Source organism: Dendropsophus ebraccatus, chromosome 4 (genome assembly GCF_027789765.1).
Source record: "Dendropsophus ebraccatus isolate aDenEbr1 chromosome 4, aDenEbr1.pat, whole genome shotgun sequence".
NCBI lineage: Eukaryota > Metazoa > Chordata > Amphibia > Anura > Hylidae > Dendropsophus > Dendropsophus ebraccatus.
This window is the reverse complement of record NC_091457.1, coordinates 100,343,923-100,362,932: the sequence shown is the minus strand read 5'-3', so window position 1 is coordinate 100,362,932 and position 19,010 is coordinate 100,343,923. Positions and strand designations below refer to the sequence as shown.

Below are 19,010 nucleotides of genomic sequence, written 5' to 3'. Positions count from 1 at the left end.
GCCACTGATAGGATCAACTGACAATATAAGGTGTACAAGGGGTTTCCTAGCTCTTCACCAACAGACGATGTGGTGGAGAGAAGAGTTGGGTGTGATGAATTCTCAATGCTTGTCCCTACCCTTACGGCTTGTTCACACAAGGATTTGCTGCGGATTTGTTGCAGATTTTCACTTCCCTGTTGAAGGCAATAAGGAAGTCAAAATCTTAAGTAACACTGTCACCCCCTTTTTGCATTATGACTGCTCTACACAGGTGTAATGGGTATATTTAGCAGTTTTCATACCTTATTTTATATCATACGTCATGATGCTTGTTCCAGTGAAAAGTGATCTTTTATCATCTGGGATTGGGGTTCACGTCCAAACTGCCACTTAGCCACCCCTCCCCCTGTGACGTCATCACAGCATAGGCCACGCCCCCTCAGCAGCCATTGGAAGGGCCAGCCTAAAGGTCTAGGCCCCACACAGATGGCCGCTGAGGGCAGGTGGCTAAGTGGTGCTTCAGCCGTGAAGCCCCGCCCAGGTATCCCAATCCCAGATGATAAAAGATCACTTTTTACTGGAACAAGCATGATAGAAAATAAGGTATGAAAACTGCTAAATTTACCCTTTACACCTGTGTAGAGCAGTCATAATGCATAAAGGGGGTGACAGTGTCACTATAAAAATAAAAAGATTAGCCGCCCATTTTGCACATCTGTGGTGCCCTATGGTGCGGATTGAAAAAACTGCAATGTCACTTTTTACTGTGGATTCTGTGCGTTTTTCCCCCTTTTTTTTTTTTTTTTTAAAGAAAGCTTTCTTGAAACATATATAAAAGTGTGTATATTCCATCACACTTTGCAGCACTGTCAGGTCCCCGGGTTCTAACCTTGACAGGTTTCTCAGTGTCCACATCCCGCACTGGCTCCTCAGTCTCCTGCTCTGTGGTAACTTGCTCACGGCCATGCAGTCTCTCTACCTCCTTGCGGAGTTGCTCTGTCTCACTGATGGCTTCCTGACGCTCTCTTTTTAGAGCATTTAGTTCTTTGCTCAGGACCTCAAGTCGATTGCGGAGCTGCACTCCTTCTTCCCTGGCCTTGTTTCGCTCAGCTCTTACTTTGCTCCACTTCTCTCTCCAGTTGGCTGTGCAGTCTGACCACCAGCGCATGGTCTTCTCCATTTGGGCTGCACGTGCCCTGGCCTCCTCCAGTTCTCTCTGTCGTAGCTCCTCACGGCTCTCCCAGTCTCCGGCAGACAAAGGAACAGATGGCTGAAGGATGGGAGATGGTGGAAGGCTCTTTGGTGAAGGGGTAAGAGAGTCTGGATGACGCATGCGTTCAGGCTGAGCATTTCCCAAGCTACAGAGGAGCTCCGAGCTTTGTAAAAGCAGTGGGGAGTCCACGAGCCGGGGGCTCGGACCGCTGCTCTGACTCATACTGTCTGGAGGTGCAGATGTGATTGTCTGAAGAGGAACGTCTCCAGAGGTGAAGAATAATAAATGCCTGAGGGGGACAGGCTCCTAAAAGTGGAGACACTGAACCCCCTCAGACAGTGGCAGGACCCTATATGGACTCCAGGACTGGTCTAATATACCAGCAGCCCCACATCCTCTGTGTGCTGACACTTGTACAAGCGTAACCTGAAGAATCTCTCACGGCTTCCAGGGTGGAGAATGGAACAGCTTCTTTTCCCACCTGTCACAAATAGAAAATATCATTTATAAGAAGAAAAACGCAACCAGAAAGAAACATCCAGCACAACGGAAACAGCGTGCTATAATCTAAGCCCACCAATGGAACGCTAGCAGCAGTGTGTGTAGAACAAAAGGACATTCCAGGAACCAAGAGGGGGCAACTCAGAGCATAGCATAGTGTTCGGAAGAGAGAGCATTAAGAAGGGGAGCCTGGTGTCTAGAAAAGAGAGCAGCGCAGAGGGAAGCCTGGTGTCTGGAATAGAGAGCTGCACAGAGGGAAGCCTGGTGTCTGGAAGAGAGAGCAGCACAGATGGAAGCCTGGTGTCTGGAAAAGAGAGCTGCACAGAGGGAAGCCTGGTGTCTGGAATAGAGAGCTGTACAGAGGGAAGCCTGGTGTCTGGAATAGAGAGCTGCACAGAGGGAACCATGGTGCTTGGAAAAGAGAGCTGCACAGAGGGAAGCCTGGTGTCTGGAAAAGAGAGCTGCACAGAGGGAAGCTTGGTGTCTGGAATAGAGAGCAGCACAGAGGAAAGCCTGGTGTCTGAAATAGCAGCACAAAGGGAAGCCTGGTGTCTGGAAAAGAGAGCTGCACAGAGGGAAGCTTGGTGTCTGGAATAGAGAGCAGCACAGAGGGAAGCCTGGTGTCTGAAATAGCAGCACAGAGGGAAGCCTGGTGTCTGGAATAGAGAGCTGCACAGAGGGAAGCCTGGTGTCTGGAATAGAGAGCAGCACAGAGGGAAGCCTGGTGTCTAGAATAGAGAGTAGCACCGATGGAAGCCTGTTGTCTGAAATAGCAGCACAGTGGGAAGCCTGGTGTCTGGAAAAGAGAGCAGCGCAGAGGAAAGCCTGGTGTCTGGAATAGAGAGCTGTACAGAGGGAAGCCTGGTGTCTGGAATAGAGAGCTGTACAGAGGGAAGCCTGGTGTCTGGAAAAGAGAGCAGCACAGAGGGAAGCCTGGTGTCTGGAATAGAGAGCTGCACAGAGGGAAGCCTGGTGTCTGGAAAAAAGAGCTGCACAGAGGGAAGCTTGGTGTCTGGAATAGAGAGCAGCACAGAGGGAAGCCTGGTGTCTGAAATAGCAGCACAGAGGGAAGCCTGGTGTCTGGAATAGAGAGCAGCACAGAGGGAAGCTTGGTGTCTGGAATAGAGAGCAGCACAGAGGGAAGCCTGGTGTCTGAAATAGCAGCACAGAGGGAAGCCTGGTGTCTGGAATAAAGAGCAGCACAGAGGGAAGCCTAGTGTTTGGAATAGAGAGCAGCACAGAGGGAAGCCCGGTGTCTGGAATAGAGAGCAGCACAGAGAGAAGTCTGGTGTCTGAAATAGAGAGCAGCACAGAAAGAAGCCTGGTGTCTGGAATAGAAAGCAGCATAGAGAAGAAGCCTGGTGTCTGAAATAGAGAGCAGCACAGAGAGAAGCCTGGTGTCTGGAATAGAGAGCAGCATAGAGAAGAAGCCTGGTGTCCGGAAGTGAGGATGACATGAAAGGAAGCCTGGTGTCTGGAATAGCAAGCAGCACAAAGGAAAATCTAGAAACTAAAACAGAAGCCGTGGCCAGGAGAGTGTGGCACAAAGAGAAGCAGTGTCTGAGAGAAAGTGGCACAAAGAGAAGCTGTGTCCAAGAAAGCGGCACAAAATGAAGCCATTTCCAGGAGATGGCGGCACAAAGGGAAGTCATGCCCAAGAGATAGAGGCACAAAGGGAAGCTATGCCCAGGAGATAGCGGCACAGAGGGAAGCCGTGTCTGGAACAGCGTGGCACAAAGGTAAGCAGTGTTTGGGAGAGAGTAACACGTAGGAAAGTGTCAGGAAGAAGGGACTGTTCTCATAGTGGCACTCCTCTCCCCACTATGAGATTTATATATGCAGGGAGTTACACCTAATAAGAAACATCTGCCTGGCGCATAGGGACTGGCAGCGCCATAGCGGGAACATACAAGGACGTCACCACGTTCAATACAAATAAAAAGAAACACATCTGCTCAAAATTCCAGTCTCTTTTGTGGTTTGGCTACAGTTGCTATATGTCATACACACTGTGACAAGACAACACAGGGCTATAGTATATATGTAATATGGGACAACAGTCTATGTATAGTTGAGGGGCTATTGCGTGTACAAAAGGGGAGTACAATGTAAAGAATGTCTAGCTGTATAGTGTATAAAATATTGGGGCGGTATAGTGTATATAATATTGGGGTGGTGTAGTGTATATAATATTGGGGTTGTGTAGTGTATACTTTGGTAAAAAGTAGTTTGCATGAGTTATTGCATCTATAATACTAGACTGCAGTATATGTAGCAGGGGTGCAGCAGATAAAATACTAGCGTACAGCATATATAATTAAGTGCAATATACAGGGGGGTGTGTATATAATATTTGGGTGTAATATACAATGGTGCAGTGTATAATACTGGAGTGCTACTTGTACAATGCAGGTTAGAATTTGGACTGCAATGTATACACAATCCATGGGCAGTATACAGTGCAACATATATAATATTGGGTGCAGTGTGTACAGTCCTGGGAAGTATACTGGAGTATAGTGTATATAGTATTGAGGTACAGTGTGTACACACAGGGGAGTTGTACATTGTACTGTATATATTATTGGAGTATAGAATTGGGGTGCAGCACTTACAGTCGGTAGGTAGTATACTGTATTTAGTATTGAGGTTTAGTGTGTACAGGTGCGGAGTAGTATACTGGAGTATAGTATATAGTATTGAGGTTCAGTGTGTACAGTTGTGGGGTAGTATACTGGAGTATAGTATATAGTATTGAGATTCAGTGTGTACAGGTGGGGAGTAGTATACTGGAATATAGTACATATTATTGGGGTATAGTGTGTACAATTGGGGGTAGTGTCCTGGAGTATAGCATATAGTATTATGGTGCAATGTATACAATTGGGGGTAGTATACCAGAGTGTAGTGTATATAGTATTGGGGTGCAGTGTGTACATTCGGGAGTACTAACCTCGAGTATACTGTATATAAAATTGGGATGCAGGGTGTACAGTCGGGGGGGTAGTATACTGGAGTATTGAGTACATAGTATTTGGGTGCAGTGTGTACAGTCGGGGGGGGGGGGTAGTATACGGGAGTATAGTGTACATAGTATTGGGGTGCATTGTGTGCCATCAAGGGGTAGTATACTGGAGTATAGTATTTGGGTGCTGTGTGTACAGTCGAGGGTATTATACTGGAGTATAGTGTATAGTAGTGAGATGCAGTTTGGGGGTAGTATACTGTAATACAATGTATAGTATTGGGGTGCAGTCAGGGATAGTATACTGGAGTACAGTGTATAGTATTGGGGTACAGTCAGGGGATAGTATACTGTAATACAGTGTATAGTATTGGGGTACAGTGTGTACAGTCAGGGGATAGTATACTGTAATACAATGTATAGTATTGGGTTGCAGTCAGGGATAGTATACTGGAGTACAGTGTATAGTATTGGGGTACAGTGTGTACAGTCAGGGGATAGTATACTGTAATACAATGTATAGTATTGGGGTGCAGTCAGGGGATAGTATACTGGAGTAGAGTGTATAGTAGTGAGGTGCAGTCAGGGGGTAGTATAATGGAGTATAGTGTATATAGTATTGTGGTGCAGTATGTGCAGTCGGGGGGGGGGGGGGTAATGTATATAGCAGTGAAGTGCAGTCAGGAGGTAGAATACTTGAATATAGTGTATATAGTTTTGGGAGGGGGGCAGTATGTGCAGTCGGAGGGGTATAGTGTATTAAGTAGTGGGGTGCAGTGTGTTCAGTTGGGGGGTAGTATAATGGAGTATAGTGTATATAGTATTGGGGGTGCAGTATGTACACTAGTGGGGGGCAGTATGTACAGTCGGGGGGGAAGTATAATGGAGTATAGTGTATATAGTATTGGGGTGCAGTATAATGGAGTATAGTGTATATAGGATTATAGGAGCAGTATGTACAGTCAGGGGGTAGTATAATGGAGAATAGTGTTTATAGTATTGGGGGTGCAGTATGTACAGTCGGGGGGAAGTATAATGGAGTATAGTGTATATAGTATTGGGGGTGCAGTATAATGGAGTATAGTGTATATAGTATTGGGGTGCAGTTTGTACAGTCGGGGGTAGTATAATGAAGTATAGTGTATATAGTATTAGGGTGCAGTATGTACAGTGGGGGGGTAGTATAATGGAGTATAGTGTATATAGTATTGGTGGTGCAGTATAATGGAGTATAGTGTATATAGTATTGGTGGTGCAGTATAATGGAGTATAGTGTATATAGTATTGGGGTGTAGTTTTTACAGTGGGGGGGGTAGTATAATGGAGTATAGTGTATATAGTATTAGGGGTGCAGTATAATGGAGTATAGTGTATATAGTATTGGGGGTGCAGTCGGGGGGTAATATACTGGGATATAGATGGTATATAGTGTATACAGTATTAGTATATATGGTATAGTGTATGTGTCCCCGGGTCACTCTTGCCCCCGGTAGCCCAGCTGTACTGACCTGGTGCCGGATCCCGAGAGCTGCAGAGAACTTCCCAACTTCCCGTGAGTGCAGGAGGCCCCGCCCGGCCCTGAGCCGCTTCCTTCCCGCCCCCTCCGCTCTCCGCCCGTGCTCCGTCCCGTCAGTCTGCTGGCCCCGGTGTGCTGTCTCTAGGGCTTGAGCTCCGGTGTCCCTGATCACTGATGCTGTGGGCTCCGGAAGCTCCGGGGGGGCTCATCCTGCAGGTCCCGGAGTTCTGCATCTTGCCGGAGTTTGTGTCTATTCTCTTGGGTTCGGGTCTCTTAGATTATTTTTGTGGATGTTAGAGGTTTTGGGGTGCAGACCCAGAGGTCTAGGGTTCTAGGTCCACTTTATGACGTTGTAGGTTCAGGTCCACCAGTGACCCCATCACTAATGTCTGGCATCCATCATGTTGGATTACTGTAAACTCTATATGCCAGCCTTATTTTTGCACAGGGCACCATGAAGCCTAGAGCCCTGCATGATAGAGAAACCTGGACTGACTAGAACCCTGTCCTCTTCTGGCAATGAATTCAGGTTGTGGTTGGGATCCACAGAAGATTGGGTTCAGGTATGGAGGCCTGATGGTGAGTGCTGTATTCCTGCTATCATTGTGCAGCAACAGATTGCCTCACCTGCTGGAGTCACCCCTAGTAGTGATATGGGGGATATGTACAGGACATCCTGCAGCCACATGGGGTGTCTCTCATGGCTTCCTACTAGCATATAATGCTCCGCATACACAGCAAGGGTCTTCCCAGCAATGGCCCTGCCAGAATAACACCTATTACAGGGGGGCGCCTTTGCTGCAGGGTTGATGCACAGTGTTACATAGCAAGTCTCACACCCCTTCAGTAAGTCATGCTCTTATTCTAACCCAGGACCCTCTTGTCAAATAAGGCTTGAAAAGTATTTAAAATCCTTAATAAATGCGTTGCAAAGCATGTATAGCAAGTTTGTCCTGCAAACTGTTCAGTTTTCCGCAATAAACTTATCATTTCACTTTAATATTGTAATATACACATCATTATGTTCACATAACTTCTAGGGGCATGTTTTGGTTTAGTTTTTTTGTCAAGGAGTGTAATATGCTAAAGTGAACCTGTCATCCCCCCGTGCCGGGGTGAAGGCCGCCCGACCCCCCACTAGAGCCCTGGATACTTATCCCATCTGGCCAAGTCTTGCTCCTGGAGCCGGTCCTGGGACGGAGATATCCTTGTCGGAAGCCCGGCGCGCACGCTGCATAGATAGAAGGAGCCGTCATTCTCCATGAGCATCGAACTCATCTCTGAAGGGCGCACGTCGGGCTTCCAACAAGGATATGTCCATCCCGGGACTGGCTCCAGGAGCGAGACTTGTTGAGATAGGGTAAGTATCCGGGGCTCTAGTGGGGGGTCGGGCGGCCTTCACCCCTGGCACGGGAGGTGACAGGTCCCCTTTAAGTAGAGATGATGGAAGCTGGGGCACACTCGGGTCTTTTTGGAACCTGACTGATCTGCGTTTGATTAGCAGTGGCTGGATGGAACCCCAGAGAGTCCTGTGAAACATGGATACAGCCTATGGCAGTTTTCCAGGCAGCCTTAGAATTCAACTTTTCAGCCACCGGTAATCAAACACAGAGTGTTTGGGTTTCCGACAAACCTGAGCGTGCTTGAGCTTCGATCATCTCTATGAGTTAAGTGTAAGGCTGGATTTACTCTACGTTTTTGCAATCTGTTTTTTGCAAGAAAAGGGATGCATTTGTGTGCATCCATTTAGATCCATTTTTCCATTGACTTCCATAATAAAAAAAGGATCAAAACGGATTTGTGTTTTTTTTTTTTTAACATACACAAAAACGTAGTCAACCTCCTTTTTGTGTCCGTTAAAAAAAGGATCCCAGACTAACAGCAGCGTCCATTACCATTAGGTTATAATGGGATATGTTTAACAGATGCATCAAGCAAAACTCCATTAAAGTCGCTGCAGTGACCAGTACATGCTCAGTGCCCAGCTTTCTGGTCCATGACTGCCCTTCACGAACCCAAAGTAGCCACTGATCCTTCAGCTGTAAGGCTGCTCCTCTGTGCCTCACTCTCCTCTGGGTATCACGCTCCTGCATGGTGGCCATAGAGCAGTAGGGGGTGCTGTAACTCTATTTATTGATTCAACTTTTTTGGTTGGTTTCTTACATAATAAAAATCACTGGAAATAATCTGCATTATCACTTTATTCACTTTCTGAATGTCTATTCCTGGCTTCAGGATGGTGCAGCAAGGAAACTTCTGAAGAACATGAAGTACCAGCTGCCACTCATCCATATGAGAGATCATATCTCCCCAGGCCTGTAAACCCTATAACCACCTTGTACACGTCAGTCCCCTATTTATAGACAGATATCATTCCACACACAGCCCTGTCTACATACGCTGCTTATACTATACAGACTCCAGAGCCTCACTATATTTTGTTGGTGCAGTTACGCACATTATCTATGTATTGGCTGGCCTGTGGGATTTCTGCGCAAATATCTGAATGTTCTATTTGTATGGAGGCTCCCGAGAAGGATCAGTTGTGTTGAATTTCAACTGTCTGATGCTTTTGCTTTGCTGGAGATAAAGCATTACCAGAGGAGTTTGACAGCAGCTCACCTACCTACCTCCTAATACATAAAGGCAAGAGAAGTGCTTGTAGGTATGCATGTATGTATGTTTTACTTCTTACCTTCTATCAGCCTGATTTATACTTTGGAGCTGCACTCACTATTCTGCTGGTGGAGCCACCGAGGACATATACCATGTTACCATGTTCACCAATAGTCCCAATTATGGAGGGACAATTCTGTAAACCAGGTCATTAAAGTGGCATAGGTTGGCTTCTTGTAAAGGGAAGGGGGTACCAGACCAAGAGTTTCAATACAGTGTGGATTTATAAATGTCAAATATGAATGACTGATCCTGAGTCACAGCCTGTGTTTTTATACTCAAGAGCTACACCGACTATTCTGATGGTGAGAAACTCTATACATATGTAACATTACTTATCTTCTGATCATTACATCCTGTACGATTTTCCAGAGCTGTATTCATTGTTCTGCTGGTGGAGTCAACAGGGCAGAGTTGACCTTGGCATTCTTAAGATGCCCTAAACTTATCACAATGGCTCACTTTTGCTGCATATGAAAACACACCCCATTTCAGCAAGTCACGCATCCTATATTATTATCCCTCTTGTTACGCGAGGCACTAATAGTATCTAAAACCCATAATTAATGTGGCACAAAAAATGTATGCCAGTTTTGTCCTGCAAATGGTGACGTATTGTGGCACATTTAGAATAGTAAATATGCCCAACTGTGCACCCATATTATATACAATGTTGTGATCCTGAGTTAGAGCATACAGGCTCCAGACCTGAACTTAGTTTACCTAGTTTACAGATGCCCAGTTACATCCTACAGTTCTTTTATTTATTTAAAAAAAAATGCAATAATAACAAATAACATTACAATGAAAGAAATAAGATATAACTAAATGTAGACATGAACTAAAGTAAAAATCTACCGAACACTGCGCTGAGGATCAAGGTAAAAAATTACCTTCATCCTCAGCAACCCATGGCACAACATAACGGCAGGTTAGAGACGTCTAAGGTGTTGTTTAGTTTCCCCTTATTCCCTTTATTATAGATAGAAAAATGGGAAAACATCTCAAAAAATCATTAAAATTAGTTTTACGTTAAAACCTGATTCTAGAGCACTGTACATATGATAAGGGGTTAACATACAGAATGTAACAGAAGCTTAAGAAAACAAAATTAATCAATTAAATGGCAGACTGGTACATAGGGAGAGAGGACCCTTAAGCCCCTATTACATGGGGCGATTGAGAGGAGCAAACGAGTGCTAACCTGCCAGGTCATCGCTCGCTTGCTCCTCGTTCCGCGCTCGCTGCAGGCGCTATTACACATGTTGGCAGTGAGAGGGTAAGAGCAGGGGGGGCTGCCTGGGAAATTGCTAGTAAATTCTATTGCTATCATTGATCTTTCAACAGTGCATGTCGGCTGATCGTTGTCTTCTACTACATGAGACAATTATCGTCCGAATACGGCCAATAATCGTTCCGTGTAAGAGGGAGACAGTGGGTGAAGGGCAGCTAGTCATATTGCCATGAGATGCCAGTAGGGTTGTTGTAGGTTGTAGCCTTTTCTGAAGAGATAGGTTTTGTGATGGTGGGTGAGAGCCAGATGTGTCGGGTTGTGAGTTTCAGAGTATGGGGGAAGCCCAGAAGAAATCTTGACATTGTCTGTGTGAGGAGATGACAAGGGCTGACGGACGTCTTGTGAGAATCGGACATTGTGCAAGGGGCAATATTGGAAGATCAGGTCAGAAATGTAAAGGGGAAGAGAGGTTGTTGATAGCCATGTAAGTCGTGGTTAGCAATTTAAGCTGAATTTACTGGGCAATGGGTATCCAGAGAAGGAATTGGCAGAGGGGAGAGGTGAATTAGTTGGGAAGCAGAGTTGAGAATGGATTAGAGGGGAGCAAGAGTGTTAGATAGAAGGCCAAAGAGGCCTTCAGAGTTAAGGAAAGAGCGGCTTCTGGAAATGTTTTTAGGTGGCGGTGGCAGGCGATTGGCATTGATGTGCAGTTTGAATGAGCACACTCAAGGGTGGCCCCAAATAATGGAGTGTCATCATCATAGAAGTGGTACTTGAAGCAATTGGATTCTATGATCTGTCCCAGCCCAAACATAGGATGAAGAAGAGCAGAAGCCCTAGGAAAGAGCCTTTAGGAGAAGCAACAGTGAGATGGCGAGGTGAGGAGGTGCTGTGCAAGTGGGAGAGGTATGGTGAGGTCCAGGAGAGGGTCAAGTTTGGAAGAGGAGGGAATATAGATTAACAAGGACACAGAGTATTGGTATAAGCCTTTTGCAACAGATAATTTTCTTTTGTTTGGGCAATTTCAGTTGAATGGTGGGGCGGAAGCCAGATTGCTGGTGGTCAAAGAAGTGGGTTGGATGAAAAGTAGGAGCAGTTCAAGGTAGACATTTTGTTCATGGTGTTTTGACAAAGGGAAGAAATTAATTGGATCTGTAGCTGGACAATAAGGATGGCTGGCTGGCTTTTTGAGCATGGGTGTGATGGTTTGGTGTTTATATGAAGAAGGAAAGATACCAGTGGTTAGTGATAATTAAAAGTAATAAGTTAGTGCTGGGACAAGCCAGTGGTAAGGTTGGGGATACGGGTATGTGCACACTGTGTAAATTTGACGGAAAATCTGTCACGGAATACGCCGCTCAAAGACTGCAGTGAGCGTGCGCTTCTCCACCCATGTCATAGACACAAAGGGGGAGATTTATCAAAGGGTGTAAAATTTAGACTGGTGCAAACTGGCGACAGCAGCCAATCACAGCTCCTCTTTCCTTTAACCGGAGCTGGAAGCTGAGCAGTGATTGGTTGCTGTGGGCAGTTTGCACCAGTCTAAATTTTACACCCTTTGATAAATCTCCCCCAAAGTGTTCATTCTTTGGACAGATGAAGGAATCCACGCATGCATAGAATGGAGTCTATGACACGGACGGAGATGTGTGCGTCCGCCGCAGTCCACGATCTGCGAATTCCACAATGGATTTTCTGTCAGATTTCCTCAGTGTGCACATACCCTAAGATAGGATAAGATTGGGCCCAGTGTGCAGGTGGAGAGGTACGATTGGAGAGTAGTTTGGAGCTTTTCTTATGTGATGGTAGAAAGACGAATTATTATGAAATATCACTGAGCTTTTTCTGATGTTACTCATGGTTAACATTTGCCCCACCCAAAGACAACAAGTACCTCTTCCAGTGCCCCCCTACCATGCCACAGAGCCTCTCAAATACAGAGCTCAGCACTAAATGTTCTATGCCCTGGAATAGAGCAATACCGACACTTCAAAAGGAGCCAGAGTGTAAGCGTCATCAGCGCTTAGGCAGAATAGTTTTTGTTCTCCTGGTGTAATGCAGACCCTGTGACCTGTTGCTGTGATTGTGCAGTATACATACATGGCATTAGCATGTTAGCACACTTCTTCCGGAATAAAGGGGCAACATAGAGTTGCACTGGCATCTGCATCTTCATAGAATATTCCCTTTCATTGCTCTCCTTGCAACAATGCAGAAAGAGGCAGAAAATCTTTAGTACACAGATCACCCAGATCTGCTTTATAATGGCAATAATGTCTATATGGGGGGGGGATGGATTTGTCTAGTGATCCTTGCTTATACTCTCATATTTTTGTTATAGGAATCTAGAGAAGCCACGCATAAGAATAAGAACAAGGAATGTCATATATGTAAGAAGAATTTGCTGAACAAATACACTAAGGAGTTATGTCAGCAATGTCTAGGAAAGGTAATTTTAGAGGAATCTCCCTCCCTAATCCATAACATTAAAGATAAGTCCAGTGTTCCCAGGGCCATATTTACCACTAGGAACCTGTGGTCCGGTGCCTAGGGCAGCACCTTGCGGGGGGGTAGCACCAGGAAGCAGGGGGAAGGAAACAACTTTTTTGTTTTTATTTTTTAAGTCTCCCACCTCCAGATTTGCCAGTAGATCTGGTGTCTTTTCGAAGGGGGTGTGTGTTTGTATGGTGGAATTGTTCAGGTCTGTTGTGGCGGTGTTAAGGCCCTATTCCACGGGCCGACATTGAGGAGCAAATGAGCTCTGTCAGCATTCGTTTGCTTCTCGTTCCCCGCTCGCTGCTGCCGCTATTCCACGTGGCTGCGGCCAGTGGGTGAGAGTCCAGGGAGGGCCGGGGGGAGCAGCGAGGGGGTGACCGCTGATCATCCGGGCAGCCCATAGGATACGGTCTGCTGCCGCTGCTCCTATTCCACGGCGTTGCGGCAGCAGATTGCTGCTATATAAGTTGTTTGTCTTTCAACATGTTGAAAGACAAACGACTTCAACAATCAGCCGACATGAACGATGTCGGCTGATCGTTGCCTTCTATTCCACAGGACGATCATCGTCCGAATACAGCCGCTATCCAGTCACAGTATGTTGGTATTTGTCAGGTCTGGTATGGCGGTGTTATCCAGTCATAGTATGGTGGTATTGGTCACATCTGGTGTGGCTATGTTATCCAGTAACAGTATGGTGGTATTGGTCAGGTCTGGTATTGTGGTGTTATCCAGTCACAGTATGGTGGTATTGTTCACATCTGCTGTGGCGGTGGTAAATGTGAAGCCTGGAGCTATTACCCACCAATCTACCAATCCTGTGGTGAGAATTCCTTTAGACAATATGCAGATGGAAATTTGTTTATGTTTTAAGCAGTTAAAAACCATGAAAAACGTGATTCACACAATGTTTCTACATGTAGAGAAATGCATGTGGCCGAAACCACTCTCCCCCACACTCCCCAAGGTGGGGTGTCTTCAGGTTTAGTGCCTAGGGCAGCAGCAGATGTTAATACGACCCTGGGTGTTCCATGGATGATTTTAGGAACACCCACCTGCTCTACTAAGTCACCTAGTAGCGGTGAATTCTAGAATGACCAGGAGGGAGAGATTAGGTAGATTCAGTCTTCTCTTTTGAGAAGAAGCACCCAGGAAACATTCTTTTTCTGGATAATGGTCTTTACATGGACTGATTAGGTGCTGGTAACCACCCCCGATCTCTATGATCATTGCTCATTTACAAAGCCTTTTCAAAGCTAAGTCAGTCAAGCAGCCAGGCCAGAGTGATGACTCGATTGTTCAAGCAGCCCTTTAAAGCGGCTCTGTACCCACACTTGTCTAAACACTGCACATGGGTCTTAACAATCCGGCACATTTGCAGTGTTCAGAGAAATGAGAAATCCTTCTAGGGGCATTCCTAACAGTGAAGAGGGTAGGGAGGAGTTCACTTGTTCATTGACTGATCGCTGGCCTCCTTTACATTGGGAATGTGACTCCCTAAAAAAGCTTATTTAACCGATAACCGGCCCATGTAAAAGAGCCTTCAAAAGGCACCATCCCACCATTAAAGAGATCTGTGAGACGCTGATGGATAGACGTTTGGGCTAGCAGACAAAGCTGTGTTTCAAAAATGTAGAAAAATGCTTTTATTCTATAGTAAAAAGAGTAAATTGACTTTCTTTTCCAAACTCCTGACCTGTTGCAGGCTGTAACACGTCCTTACTTCCCCTCCCATACCTAAACCTTCTTGAGACTCAGCCTCTAGGTTTAGGCTGGGTTCACACTACGTAAATTTCAGTCAGTATTGTGGTCCTCATATTGCAACCAAAACCAGGAGTGGATTAAAAATACAGAAAGGATCTGTTCACACAATGTTGAAATTGAGTGGATGGCCGCCATATAACAGTAAATAACTGCCATTATTTCAATATAACAGCCGTTGTTCAAAAATAACAGCAAATATTTGCCATTAAATGGCGGCCATCCACTCAACTTCAACATTGTGTGAACAGATCCTTTCTGTGTTTTTAATCCACTCCTGGTTTTGGTTGCAATATGAGGACCACAATACTGACTGAAATATACGTAGTGTGAACCCAGCCCAAAACGGGTTATTGAGTGCTACAAAAACATGGCCACTTTTTCCTTCTCTTGTCTCCAGATTGGGTGTGGTTTGAAACTCTGCTCCATTGACGTAAATGGAGCTTAATTGCAAACCACACCTGACCTGGAGACAAGAGTGGGGGGAAAGGGGCCATGTTCTTGTAGCACTGGATAACCCCTTTAAGTCAAGCTGGATGGGGGGGGGGGGCATTCCAGTCTACAGCAGATCAGGGGCTTGGAAAAGCATTTTCCACTCTTTATACCGGAGAATAAAGTCATTTACCTACATCCTAGAAACCCAGTTGGATATGAAAAAAGGTACTATGGGGGAGATTTATCAAACATGGTGTTAAGTGAAACTGGCCCAGTTGCCCCTAGCGATCAAACAGATTCCACTTTTCATTGCGGTGTACTGTAATATACTGAGGGGTTGTTGCTGGGTCGTGTAGTGCAACCTTAGGGCTCACCTTCTGTAACCTTCCTGTCAGCATATACACAGGGGAATATCTTTAATAAAAGTCTTTACACAGTAGTGGTGCGAGTATATGGAAACTTTACTTGAATAATAACTATGTACAATCCAATACAGGGGCATCTGATGATGAATATATGTTGGCTTGATCAGAGTCCTTAGCTTCGGGGGGGGGGGGGGGGGGGGGGGTGTTACCTTGGTTACTATAACTTGTACTTTGTAGATAGATAGGATTACAAGAAACAAGAATACAGTAGACAGACCTGTTCCAGGGACTTTACGGTTTACCGCCTTTATAAGGTACGTGTGGATAGATACTTAAAGTTACTGACTTGAAGATGCATGAACACACTGACTTGAGAGCCAGAAAGATATGAGCGGAGAATGGGTGACCCTCTAACACTTCACCAATCTGACAGCAGGCACTAATATATACAGAGAATGTCCTGCTGAGACTTTGAGGACACGTATTAATCCTTATAGCTGCCTGGAAACAGGTTAGGAGACTGAACCTCAAGCCTGACAGGATTACTGAGGTGATGCAGGGAGGTTAGATGTGACTCTGGCCAAGCCAGACTACCAACTGTAAACTGTCAAGACCCGCACAGCCCTCTGGGTAGAAGGTGGGCGGAGCCAGCTTTCCCCTGACCAGTCACTAGAGTCTGATGGGTTGCAGGTCAGGAGCACTGATCAAGCTCAACACTTGTTTAGGCTGGGTTCACACTGCGTTTTTGCAATCCGTTTAACGGATCCGGTTTTTTTAACGGACAAAAAAAATAGTGTCAGCAACGTTTTTGTGTCCGTCAAAAAAAACGGATCCTTTTGATCCTCTTTTTTTATAATGGAAGTCAATGGAAAAACGGATCAAAACGGATGCACACAACTGCATCTGTTTTTGCAATCCATTTTTCATCCGTTTTTTTTTTTTTTTTTTTCAAAAAACGGATTGCAAAAACTCAGTGTGAACCCAGCCTTACAAACATATAAATTAACCAATCAATATTCTCCTAGTGGGTTGCTATGGAAACTGTAATAACACTTGTACCAATAGAGATCAATACATAACAGCAAATCAAACATGACAGAAAACAATGCTCATTTAATACATTAGCACAAGAGAGGCCAGGAAAAGACACAAACACATAGGCCCCAATACAGACAGTCCAGGGTTGCCAATGGCAACAATATACCTCCAGACGCCTGACAATATATACCGGACTGGGCCATTACATCATTACTCACAGACTCTTTGGAAAATCAAAGGTGGAATCTGATTGGTTGCTAGGGGCAACTGAGCCAGTTTCATTTTACACCATGTTTAATAGATTTCCCCCTATGTGTCTTTTTGACCTAACTGCTATCTAACAGTGTCAGCAGTTTGGAATGTGAATTACAGCTGATAGATTCCCTTAGTTTAGGGCGCCCTGATAACACATTTTCTTGATATGTCTTCCCATTCCTGAGATATATAGGTTTATAGCTTGACTGACAATTCAGTCAGATGGACGTAAACCTTATAATGGCAATGAATATCAGGTGAAGAGTGTGATTAAACAGTCAGAGGGTATGTTTAAGGTATACGCATGCCTCGATATAAAATATTCACACCCCCTGACTGTCTAATCCGGTTCATCAACTGATATTCACTCACATAAATAAAATTTAAGAGGTTTTCCAAGAAAAAAACCTATTGTATCACCTAATGTTTGTATAGAACAATGTAGATTTAAGGTCATGCGTTACATGAGACAACACTGACAAACCATCAGTGTTGTCCGACGTAATGCATGGCTTCAGTGGAGCTCAACTCCACATCATTCCATAAAAACATTGATGATACTTTTGCCTTTGTCCTCTGTCTTTTTTCATATTTGCAAAACAAGAGTCCGTGGAGCCTCGGTTGCGAGTCTCAAAACACGGGCTAGCCTGTTGCCACGGGGTGCCTCCATGATGGGGAGGGCACCACACCACCCTGATAGATAGCCCCTTAAGTCCCACTCGGTTGAGAGTATTGGAACATAAATAGGGAAACAACAGGATGGCCCCTTTTTGTCAACGTCTAACTCAAGGTGCGAGTATTGCGATCATGACAAGGGCTTGCCAAGGCAGGCATCCATCCACAGACAGCTGTTTTGGGGTATTTTTCCCTCGTCAGTGTGGAGCAGGATTCTGTCTGGTTGGGGCAATGACAAATCAACCAACAAAACACAGTAATCACTGAACTCAAGGAGATCAGTGAAAAAATTCCAATAAAGTTCTTAAACAAGAGTCACAGTGCTGTGTTTTGTTGGTTGATTTTTCATTGCCCCAACCAGCCAGAATCCTTCTCCACACTGACGAGGGGCAAATACCCCGAAACGGCTGTCTGGATGGATGCCTTCCTTGGCAAGCCCTTGTCATGATCGCAATACTCGCACCTTGAGTTAGACGTTGACAAAAAGGGGCCATCCTGTTGTTTCCCTATTTATGTTCCAATACTCTCAACCGAGTGGGACTTAAGGGGCTATCTATCAGGGTGGTGTGGTGCTCTCCCCATCATGGAGGCATCTCATGGCAACAAGCTAGAAATGTCTGGCTATCCTGTGTTTTGAGACTCGCAACCATGACTCCACTGACTCTTGTTTTGCATATTTACATTTTTGGGGGCATCAGTGGAGACTCTTGATTGAGTACTTCATTGGAATTTTTTCACTGATCTCCTTGAGTTCAGTGATTACTGTGTTTTGTTGTTTTTTTCACATTTGGATATTTTTTGTAGTGCAATTTATATTTATAAATATATATGTGGTTTGTTCACTTTGGATGTTCAATTATTGGGTATAGTACAATATTATATCTTAGATTATATAGAGTGATGATATCTACTATAGAGCAGTTGACAGTCCATAGGCTTATCCAGTACAGCCCTTGTGTAGTTGTTTTTAAGTGTTTTTTTTTGTATGTACCGTCTGTATTTTGCAAAACTAACAGTAGCTCAGTGGTTAGCGCCAAGGACAACATCTGCAAGGAGTTTGTGCTCTCTGTGCATGCATTGGTTTCCTCCCGCATCCAAAACATACGGGGGGGGGGTACAGGGACATATTTGAGTTTTCAGCATTAAGGAATAAGTTAGCGCCATATGAAAAAAGAATTATTATCATATTGTATGAGTGGTGTGCAAGTTGTAGTTTTTATGACATATGCTTTCTCTTTGGAGGTTAATTCCTTATACATATAGGACGGTTATCTCTTGATTGTAGCAACCCCTGACCCCTGAAACATACAGGACAGTCATTTTTTTGCTATAGTGACCCATTATACATACAGGGAATTTATCTGTTGGCTACATTAACTTATTATACATACAGGACAGTCATCTGTTTGCTACAGTGACCACTTATACATGCTGTGGTGTGTGCTCGACCGGTCACCTGTGGAGTTGTTCTGGGTGACGACACTTCTCTGGTGGTTGGTCAGTGGGATATAGCTTGGCCAGATGGTATGTTTCGGTGACGCAGGTGCTGACTCAGCACACAAGTATGGAGGCACACCTGCTTTTTGTTTTTTGAGGCTGGCTATACCCTTTCCCAAATGGTCGGTGACCTGCCAGGTTGTGATGGGTCCCTTGGAAGCTTATCACGGTGGTCCGGAGGGGAGTTATGACCCACCCGATCTGTCGGTACCGCCACCCACAGAAAAGGGGCGATGACCCAAGGACAGTGTAACGGCTGTGTAGGTGCTTGTGCAATAACCACTGAATAGAATAAATAAACTTTTCTTTACTGCAGGAATACTTTAGCATACAAGCAGACAATAGACCTTGGACTTGACTAGACTAGATCTGCACTGAGAACTGTAGAGGTAGAATAGCAG

At 45.0% G+C, this 19,010-nt stretch overlaps 1 protein-coding gene across 1 annotated transcript in view; it reads right to left on the bottom strand.

Annotated features, from left to right (window-relative positions):
* The window catches only part of CCDC102A (coiled-coil domain containing 102A), a 24,578-nt gene extending 18,349 nt beyond the window's left edge, over positions 1-6,229 (bottom strand). The window contains exons 1-2 of the mRNA XM_069966444.1: positions 6,170-6,229; positions 872-1,676 (exon numbers count right to left, since the gene is read on the bottom strand). Coding sequence (XP_069822545.1) covers positions 872-1,417 — 546 coding nt within the window. The 5' untranslated portion in view covers positions 1,418-1,676; positions 6,170-6,229. The remainder of the gene's footprint in view (positions 1-871; positions 1,677-6,169) is intronic.
* Positions 6,230-19,010: the final 12,781 nt, after the last annotated feature.